Source organism: Homarus americanus, unplaced genomic scaffold (assembly GCF_018991925.1).
Source record: "Homarus americanus isolate GMGI-L3 unplaced genomic scaffold, GMGI_Hamer_2.0 scaffold17016, whole genome shotgun sequence".
Taxonomy (NCBI): domain Eukaryota; kingdom Metazoa; phylum Arthropoda; class Malacostraca; order Decapoda; family Nephropidae; genus Homarus; species Homarus americanus.
The window spans coordinates 127815-138862 of record NW_024735036.1 but is presented as its reverse complement, the minus strand read 5'-3'; the positions used below and the strand labels follow the sequence as shown (position 1 = coordinate 138862).

The 11048-nt window shown below is 42.8% G+C and overlaps 1 protein-coding gene across 1 annotated transcript; it reads right to left on the bottom strand.

Annotated features, from left to right (window-relative positions):
• Positions 1–243: 243 nt before the first annotated feature.
• On the bottom strand, positions 244–7000 carry LOC121870757. Its single transcript, XM_042372700.1, has 8 exons — positions 6797–7000; positions 4529–4663; positions 4192–4320; positions 3585–3696; positions 2617–2724; positions 1838–1892; positions 1420–1503; positions 244–790 (listed from the first exon to the last, which is right to left on the bottom strand). The coding sequence occupies exons 1-8, from the start codon at positions 6975–6977 to the stop codon at positions 476–478; spliced, it is 1119 nt and encodes a 372-aa protein (XP_042228634.1). The 5' UTR covers positions 6978–7000; the 3' UTR covers positions 244–475.
• Positions 7001–11048: the final 4048 nt, after the last annotated feature.

The window sequence follows — 11048 nt, the reverse complement described above, 5'->3', positions numbered from 1 at the left end:
GTACATAAGTTATAGTAAAAGTTTATTAAAGTCATGGAGGATGTGTTGCTCCCACACCTGTACATAATAGTTTAATAATTACAAGGTTATTGCTAACATATATGATTAGGTTAGGTTAATATTTGGGTTGGCTAAATTAATGTATGGTTAGGTTAGATTAGCTTAATGTTTGGTTAGGTTAGGTTTGGTTAAAGTTAGGTTAGGTTTGGAAAAGTTAAGTTGGGTGAGGTTAAAGTTAGATTAGGTTAATGTTATCTTAGGTTAGGTTAGATTAACTTAGGTTAGGCTAGGTTAACTTAGGTTAGGCTAGGTTAGGCAATTATATAAATGAACTAAAACAGTAAAGAATTAATCAGGCTGCATAGAAGAACATTTTTGGGGAGTTTAGGACTCCTGCAGCTCATTGGCTTAGGCTGTGGAACTCCCTGAAGCAGATTGTTCCACTGACAGCCAATCAGGATCCAAGGCTTGCTGTTTACTCCCTGGTGACTGGCTGAGACACTGAAGCTCTCTCGCCGACGTCACTAACCGCTGAAGCTCCATCCGGTTCATCCATCTTCTCCGATGTGGATGCGGGCGTGAATTTAGATGTGGACATAGGTGTGGATGTGGATATATGTGTGGATGTGGATATAGGTGTGGATGTGGTTATAGGTGTGAGTGTGGACATAGGTTCAGGTATGGCTATGGATGTGGAGTTAGTGGTTCCGTTGTTGACGTCACCGTAGGCGGGAGGAAGATGGATGTCGTCTGGCTCGAAGGCATCGTTGGTCTTCCCGCCTTCACCCTCCTGTAAACAAGATGGACGCTGTGTTTACACTCTGTCACTCATTTATATCAACAACTATTAACAAATGATTATGGTATATATTATAATGGTTGCCCCTCTTGTTCGAGGATGGCCGGCCCAAGGGCCACCTAGGCGTGAATTAGTTTCAGGTGTAGAAGCTGTCGCCAACACAACAACCACGTTCTGAGTTAACGAGTTGCATGACCCAGTGTCAAGGAATAGTCCGAGAAGACCGGACACCTCGCCAACTGCACTGGCTAACCATTACCCCGGAATACGATCCGCAAATCGATTAACATCCAGGTTCCCAATTACTGCTGGGTAGACAGAGGCAAATGGCGTAAAGAAACTTGCCCATAGTTTCACCTTGCCCGGGGATCGAACCCGGGTCCAATCGTTTGCGAGGCGAGCATGCTGAACATTACACCACAGGTCATTGGAACTATGACATCACCTGAAAATTAAGTACCCAGCTTATTTCATCTGATTTAAACTGCTTTAAGCTAACCTAACTTAACCTAACATAAACAAGCTTAACCAAACATGGCATAATTTAATTTAACCTAACCTAACCAACCTTAACTCGGCTTAACCTAACCTAACCTAAACTAACCTAACTCACGACTAACCTTGACCATATTGAGGGCGTCTTGGTAGGAAGGCAGTTTCTCCACTACGTCGTCGTAGGTCGGGGGCGTGTCGTTAGCTGGTGACTGTGTGACCGGGAGAGATACAGGTTGAGAGACAATGATATGGCCAGAGAGAGACGGAGATAGAGAAAGACAGAGAGAAATGTTGATGTGGTTGAGAGACAGACACACAGACAGACAGACAGACACACAGACAGACAGAAGTAGGTTAGGTTAGGTATTTACAAAAATAAAAATAAAACAAACAAAATCAAACACACACATAATTCAAACACTCGCAAAAAATTCAAACTATCAACAAACACACCTTATAACATTCACAAACACACCTTATAACATTCACAAACACAACAAACACACTTTATAACATTCACAAACACAACAAACACACACTCACCTCTCTCCTGGTATTGCTTCGGAACCAACTATCAGGATAACCTCTTTGCCTCCGTCTGTGTGTAATACCAAGGTTTAGTTAATATGTTAATAATAATAATAATAATAATAATAATAATAATAATAATAATAATAATCCTTAATAAAAATCATTAATTATATTTTTCATGATACAATTTTTTACACAGATTATTTGAGGAAGAATTATTGTTCTTATCACTGTTTATCAAAGTACATTTCCTGTGTCGTTATTGTGTGCACGTCGTTATGTGTACGTCGTCATGTGTAAGTCGTTGCTATGTGTACGTCATTGCTATGTGTACGTCGTTATTAAGTGTACGTCGTTATTATGTGTACGTCGTAATGTTTATGTCGTTGTTGTGTGGGTTATAGTTACGTGTACGTCGTTGTTATGTGTACGTCGTAGTTATGTGTACATCTTTGTTATTTGTACATCGTTATGTGTACGTCGAAGATATGAAAGCTGCGCCAGACTAACGTTTGCCATTACTGTCGCTATGTTTAAGTACCAGAGAGAATTAACGCCAGGCACTAGAGAGAATTAACGCCAGGCACTAGAGAGAATTAACGCCAGGCACTAGAGAGAATAAACGCCAGGCACTAGAGAGAATAAACGCCAGGCACTAGAGAGAATTAACGCCAGGCACTAGAGAGAATTAACGCCAGGCACTAGAGAGAATTAACGCCAGGCACTAGAGAGAATAAACGCCAGGCACTAGAGAGAATAAACGCCAGGCACTAGAGAGAATAAACACTTACGCATTGAATCTGTGGTAGCCGTAAGCGAAGATGGTGCACACCATAGCGATTACAGCAGTCGACACCAACATCTCAATTGCCATGGACTTGAAGTAGAAGGGAATGTAACTGAAATAGTGTGTAAAGAAAGCTCATTAACTCGCTAATTGACTCAGTCTTACTGATTGACTTAGTCTCACTAAATAACCGAGTCTCACTAATTGACTCAGTCTTATTAATTGACTCAATCTTATTAACTTAGTCTTACTAATTGACTCAGTCTTACTAATTGACCGAGTCTTACTAATTAGCTATCATTAAGTCACCCATTGGTTCATTAACTGACTCAATAACTGATTCATTAACTGACTCAATAACTGACTCAATAATTGACTCTAACTAATTCATTAACTGATTCATTAACTGACTCAATAACTGATTCCATAGCTGATACAATAACTGACTCATCAGCTAACTCATTAGCCGATTCATTAACTGATTCATTAACTGACTCAATAACTGACTCATTAACTGATTCATGAACCGACTCAATAATTGATTCATGAACTGACTCATTAACTGATTCAATAACTGATTCAATAACGGACTCAATAACGGACTCAATAACGGACTCAATAACGGACTCAATAACGGACTCAATAACTATTTCAACAATGTATTCAATAACTGACTCAATAACTGACTCAGTAACTGATTCAATAACTGAGTCAATTAACTGACTCAATAACTGACTCAATTAACTGATTCAATATCTGACTCAATTAACTGATTCAATAACTGTCTTATCTATGTGTGTTAGCTCAATGGAATTTGCCAACTTTGACTGACTGGCTGACTGACTGACTCACTCACTCACTCACTGATAACACAGGATGACACAGCAATATATAAAGTAACACAGCAGAACACAGTATAACAACCATAAGAGGTCAGGTCAGGTCAGGTCAGGTCAGGTCAGGTCAACTCACCAATAGGTAAGGTCATAGAAGATGCCATCGTTAGTACACTCACAGTAACCACCACGACACTCAGCTAACGCATGTGTACATGAGTGGTTTGTGCACTGTGCACCAACCCATCCTGTAAAGATCAACACACACACGTTACATGCACACGCTTAGTGGTTGGTTAGGTTAGGTTAGGTTAGGTTAGGTTAGGTTAGGTTAGGTTAGGTTAGTTTAGGGGATGTTAGGCTTGGTTGGGTTGGGTTGGTTGGTTTGGTTTGGTTGGGTTGTTGGTTTGTTGGTTGGGTTGGTTGGTTTGGGTTTGGTTGGGTTGGGTTGGGTTGGGTTGGGTTTGGTTGGGTTGGGTTGGTTATCTAATAATATAAACACGACAGTTAAATATGGCGTCGATAGTAATCAGTGACTTAAGTTTAACTGTTTTGTGAAATTTTGTAAATCGGAAAATGTCGGAAGGTAATAATGGTACTGAACTTTTTTATTTTGATATATTAAGGAATTTCATTTATTAGACAAGGATGAGAGAGAGAGAGAGAGAGAGAGAGAGAGAGAGAGAGAGATATTAATAACCCTTACAAAAAGCGACAGACAGACAGACAGACAGACAACTTACCACAAGGTCCACAGTAGTAGAAGACAGCGTTGTCCAAACTATAGGAGCGGCTGTACGAGACACACCGACCGGCACCACATGTACAGTGACCCACTTCAGGATTCGAACCTTCGTCCCCGGTGTTTTGTACTGTGGATACATACCCAAGGATCAAGGGTGTGGGTGATGATGATGATGATGATGATGATTGGAATAATATTAATGAAATAATAATAATAATAATTAATATATTCTGTTACCATTTCAAGGAACCTGAACATTATCATTAAAATCTACTTACAAATAGTGTAACTCAAATACATAACCTAAAGTGTACTCATGTATGAAGTGTACTCACATACACAGTAAGGTTTAGAGGGTAAGGGTGACTCGTAGCTCAATGCCAAGTCCAAGTTGTAGAGAGCAGCGGTACAATTCAGGTCACTGGTACACAGGACTGAGTCTATATCATCGTTGAAGTCAGACCATGAACCTGTTGTGTGTTGGGAAGGAGGTTATTGCAAGAGATTGTTACACATAAAGTAGATAGACGGACGGACGGACGGACGGACAGGTAGGTCACTGTATGGAGTTATTTTTTCTGTTTTTATTTGCCCCTGAGGGGGCTAGTTTATTGGGCACCCCCTTACATCCTGTGCAAAGTGAAGCGCAAAAGCGTTTCCAGCGCCCATCTGGGAAGCACGCATAGTTCATGCTTGCCTTTGTGACTCGTGCATTAAGGGCTTAAAAGCCTGAAGGGTCATGGGGTTTGTCAGCAAGTTACATAAAGTGACAGAATAATGAGTGTGTGGGGGAAATTCCCGGTACAATTCATCTGTTTATGGCAGTGTGTGGCAGGTCCCTAATAAGGTCAAGTGCCAGGCCTGTGACTAGGAGGAGGGATATCTGGTCAGGGAGGGAAGAGGTGTTGGTAACAGGGTCATCAGTGGTTTGTAGGTAAGAAAATCAGGAGTTACCCCGGGAGTTTGTGTAGGGCCCCTGGGAGCAGAGACTAGGGTGTCGGGCATTGAGGTCCCCCACAAGGAGGGTGGGGGTGGGGGTGATATGGTGTGGTGGGACAGATACAGTAGGGGTGGAGGGAGGCACATAGGCATTGACAATATTGAGGGACATACTTTTTAGTGTGACTATGAGTTTGTTTATCACGGGAGTGCCAAGGTCAAGTGTAAGTGCCTCGATGTTTTGTTAACTCGTTTATAATACTCTCTCTCTCTCTCTCTCTCTCTCTCTCTCTCTCTCTCTCTCTCTCTCTCTCTCTCTCTCTCTCTCTCTCTCTTTAACGGACACACACACAATGAGAGAGAGAGAAGCATAGAGGAAAGGAGAATTGAAGAGAAACAGAGACAGACCCTCATAGAGGGATGGGAGGGATAGGTGAGGGAGGGAGTGAGGATGGGAGGGGATAAGAGAAGGAGGGAGAGGATGGTGGAAGGAGACTGTCAGAGTAGGTGAGGGTTAGGAAAGAAGGGGGAATTATCAAGGCATTGTTATCATGGTAAAATTACTGGGGTGTCATCCAGGTACACTCACGCTCCATAGTTACGATGCACCTTCTACCTCTACCCCTGGCTCGAGGGAAGTCGTAGTCAGGGCTGCAAACCGAACAGTCCCTCTTGTATAGTGATGTTAAGTATAGTGATGGTAAAAAGAAATGTTGTGAACTCACTAAAAAAAAACCTGTATCGTGCATATATTCTCTCAAATATTACATCATGAACTATTTATTCGTACAATCCAGCGAAGCTTCGAGCTACCACATTGCACCACTGAACGATGGGGGGGTGGTGACGTTCGGTATGAAGCTAAGGCTACGACTTCCATCGAGTCAGGGGTAGAGGGTGCGTCGAGAGTATGGCGCGTGAATGTACCTTCTTATTAGTTACCTGTACCTCTACCTCTACCTGTACCTGTAGGAACTAATTAAATCTCTTTACCTGTATCTCTATCTGTAACTGTATTTATTGTTTGTGAAATAATGAAACTGCTGTATTTAGTCTCATGTTCTGAATTGATAATATTTCGATACCTGGGAATGTACTTATACCTGTAATGTATTGTTGTTAGTTAATTAAGAATGATTATACCTGTATTTGTACCTGTATTGATATGTTGTAACGTGAAAATTACGCAACCCAGTTTATTTTACCTGATGACTAAATAACCTAACCCAACCTAACCCAACGATGTGCCCAAGTGCCAGTCATCACAGGGGGGGGGGGGGTTATCAGCTCACCCTTCTGTAGTGAAGCAAGTCTTCACCTCACATGACGCGCCCCTCACACACCCCTACCGCCTCATGGTCTACGTATTAGGGAAATCTCGCCAATATGAGCAGTCACTAGCTCCTGGCGTTTCTTCTTCTATCACGTAATGTTATGTTTACGAAAACTTCGCCAGACTAACGTTCGCCAGCCTTCCCTCCACCCCACAATGACACACTTATGGAAGCTACACCAGACTAACGTTCGCCAGCCTTCCCTCCACCCCACAATGACACACTTATGGAAGCTACGCCAGACTAACGTTCACCAGCCTTCCCTCCACTTCACCTAACCTAACCTAACCACAATAATGTATAAACAAAAAATAATATGTTCCAACTCACTTCCAAGTTTATCATTGGGAGAACTCCATACCATCATATACTTCTTGCTGATTGCCGCCACCATTAAGCTTCTGTCACCATCACCACCACCATCATCACCATCACTCTCACATAGGCCTGGATGACATAGGAAGAAGAAGAGAAGTACCGAGGTAAAGCAGATGTTCCTCCAAGTAGCCATAATTCAGGACTAAGGGGCGTGTGTGTGTGTGTGGGGGGAGGTGTCGTCTCTCTCCTTATCTGTGGTTCTATCAGCTGGCGGCTTTGATAACAATCACTATCTGATGCCATAAAATGCGTGTTACCTTGACTGATAAGAAAAACAAAAACCAAGGCAAAAATATTGATTGTGTATGTGGCGTAGTTGCTTTTTCCTCGTATAAAATTTGTTAAATATAAATATATTATAGATAATAATTTATTTTATTATTATTATTATTATTTTTTTTTTTTTTTTTTTTTGCAGATATCGGACAAGACACCCCGAGGTGTAGTGGCCAGTGTACTCTCTTAAGTAAGTGAATGGACAATGGTTCGATTCCTAGACGAAATACAACCCGATTATTAACGACCCAAACCCTAACATAACCTAACTTAACTTTTACTTACTTTTATCCTCTTCACCACTGATCGGCTCGTTAGCCGCTTGGGCGATCGGTCATGTCTCTGTTACGCACTGTTGGCAAGTACTGGGCATGCACCGGCTCCTGAATGTACCTGAACCTGCTCCAGTGTTGGTCAAGTCTTGTCTTGAAAGAGCTCACACTCGATGCCGTCACAACACTTTCTGGCAGATTGTTCCAAGAGTTCACAAATCTCACTCCGAAAAAGTTTGCCCTCACAGTTTTCTGGACTTGCGGCTTCTTCAATCTTGAGCTGTGACCCCTTGGGGGGCGAGCGCCCGCCAGCTCCAAGTAAGGACACTCGACTGAGTAGTGACCCTTGAGATGCTACTACACCTCTATTAGGTCACCCCTTGCCCGTCTGTAGTATAAGCTAGGCAAGTTCAGGTGCTCCAATCTCTCAGGGTAGCTGAGGTGCCGAAGGGCAGGCACCAGTCTGGTGGCCCTCTTTTGAACATTTTCAACCAACTGACGGTCTCTAGCATATCTTGGGGACCAGACGGGGTGACAGTACTCCAGATGGGGAAGCACTTCACTCTTGAAGATCGTTACGAGGGATGGACCGTCTAGATATCTGAACGACCTTCTCATAAGACCCAATAATTTATTTGCCTGATTTACCTTCTTCTTGCAATGGCCCGAGAACTTCAGCTCATTGTCAACATACACACCTAGGTCTTTCTCACATTCAGTCTCAAATAGTGCAGTTTCTTCATCCCGTTGGGACATTTGATACGCCTCCTTACCGTTGGTACGCCCCAGGTGCATCCTCTTACACTTCGTGACATTGAATCTCAGCAGCCATTTCTTAGACCATTCTTGGAGCTCACAGAGGTCCTTCTGCAGCTCTTCACAGTCCGCTTGGTTCTTGATTTCCCGAAATAACTTGGCGTCATCGGCAAACATTTGTATGGAGGAGTGTACAACGTCAGACATGTCATTTATGAAACAAACAAACAACAGCAGGCCCAATACACTGCCCTGTGGTACCCCGCTTGTGACAGGTACAGATGATGATTTCGTGCCATTAATCACCACACACTGCTTGCGGTCATGTATAAAGTCTTCTATCCACGCTAGGACATTTCCCCCTATTCCGTACCCTTCCAGTTTGATTTTCAGCCTTTCGTGGGGTACACTGTCGAAAGCCTTGGCAAAATGTAGGTAAATATTGTCGATATTACCAGAACATGGGTCCAAATATCCAATACCTTGAGCAATTGTGTTAAGCAGGAGCGCCTCGGCATAAAACCGTGTTGGCTATCCTTTACAAGGTTGTTTCGTAGTAGATGTTCCATCGCGGCATCTCTGATAATACTCTCAAGTAATTTACATATTATGCTGGTCGGGCTCACCGGTCTATAGTTGTTCGTGGAGTGACCATCGCCCTTCTTGAAGATAGGACTCACTTAAGCCACTTTCCATTCACTGGGGACCTTTCGTTCATCCAGGCATTTACAGAACAGGATCTTCAGGGGCTCGGCAAGCTCGTTGCACAACTCTCTTAGCACTCTGGGATGCACCTTGTCAGGACCGGGACTCTTATGGACCTTTAGCTTTGACAGTTTATTTCTAATACCCTCTTCTGTGAACATAATGTGGGTCAGTGCTGTGTCGAACCGTCTGTCCTCAAACGCAGGAAGGTTAATCGCATCCTCTCTTGTGAACACCGAGGAAAAGAAGCTGTTCAATGCCTCAACTTTATCCTGGTCAGAATCTGCGTAACTACCATCTTCAAGCCTCAGGTCTGATACTCCTACTCGCGTTTTTAATTTCGACTTTGCATAGCGGTAAAACGCCTTTGGGTTTGACTTGACCTCCCTTGCAACCAGCCTCTGGAACTCCTTTTCAGCCCTCCTACATTCTATCTTTGCTTGGTTTCTGACTCTTGCATACATCCTCCTGTCCTGCTCATCGTTTGACCCAACCCACGTCTTGAATTTCTGGGTTTTCTTCTTAACTTTGTCGACCGCCGCGTGGTTCATGTGTAGGGATCCCCTCATATTCCTAGAGGCACTGGGTTTGGTATTTGGTATATTTTTTATCGATCAAATGGGTCACTTTACTAGTTATGATATTCAGCGTAGTGTCCGCGTTCTTGTGCCTTAATGAGTCAGGTCAGTGGATACCCCTCGTCTCTTCCCTCATCCCGTTGTAATTTCCCTTGTAATATTTGCACCTTGGCCTGGCCTTATCTTGAACTCGGTAACAGTTAAATCTGAATGACAACACTATATGGTGACTGGTGCCAACTGGGGCAAGGTGTTCCAGTTTGGCCACCATACCCTCCTCGTTTGTTATGATGAGGTCTAGTGGCTTGGGTGTTTGCTCCCCTCTGTAATGTGTCAGGTGTCTAACATGTTGGAACAGAAAATTATCTCTCAGAGTTTCTACAAAAAGAGTAGCAGGGTTATACAAGTCACTTGGGGTGAACTCGTTTCTCCAGTCGATGTCGCCATAGTTAAAGTCCCCCATGATAAGGAGGTGGCTAGGGTTGAGCATCGCCGCGTTGTCTATTAAGGCTCTTAAGTTCCTTTGATTTAGTGGGCCACAGTTTGAGTATTTGTAGATACACCCTACAATAAGTAAGTCCCCCTCCCTTTAGTTTAATTTTACACCACTTGGACTCTTCAAAAACATCCTCTCCCTGTACCCTCGCCTGGCTGGCTCTAAGGTCTTGCCTAGCATAAATAACCACACCCCTCTCGCAAGTTTCTTGAGAAAGGTTCGTAAAGGAGTCATATCCAGCAATATTGAACTCGCATTCCTTTGGGTCGATTCTCCTTGCCTAATCTTATTTAACCTAACCTTGACTAATCAACCCTAACTAAACCAACACAACTTAACCAACCCAACTTAACCTAACCCAACCCACTTATTGTTGGGGTGTTTAATCATCAGGTGAAATAAGTTGAGTTGTCTTTTCTTCATGTGATCCAAATCTTATAAGAAAAAACACAATAAATCTCTCATTCTATCTAAATGTCATGTTAACCTTATTTCTCTCAATTATTGGGAGTTAAATCTGACCTTCCACGTCATTACTCATTATAGTTGTTACTTTTTGGACGCACGTTTTTCCATACGTTAATATACACGAGTTTCCTCCTCGTGTGTAAGCCATCAAATTTGTTTAGTTACTACTTTAATTTTTTCCGTTTTCTTTAATGATGATTTAGTGTTCGTTTTCTATGACAGTCAGGTCTTGGTCAGTGCGCGCCGCGGTGATGCTGATGATACTAACGGTATGTGCTGAGCCGCTAACAGTAAACACGCCCGCTTACTCTACTGTACTCTCTCTCTCTCTCTCTCTCTCTCTCTCTCTCTCTCTCTCTCAAACTAGCGTAAGAGGCTAACAAGTGACCTTTTACGAATTGGGTCACGCGGTCATTTTAAGTGTGGGGATATATTTGAAGCCCATTAAATCTTATGCGTTGTAAGGATTTAATACTTTATTCAAATGGTGCAACTCAGTTTTAATAGACCCTTTGTATTGGTGGGCCCCTGTCTTAATGGGCCCCTGTCTTAATAGGCCCCTTGTGTTGATGGGCCCCTGCCTTAATGGGCCCTTGTCTTTATGGGACCTTGTTCTTTATGGGCCCCTTGTATTATTTGACTCCGTAAATATG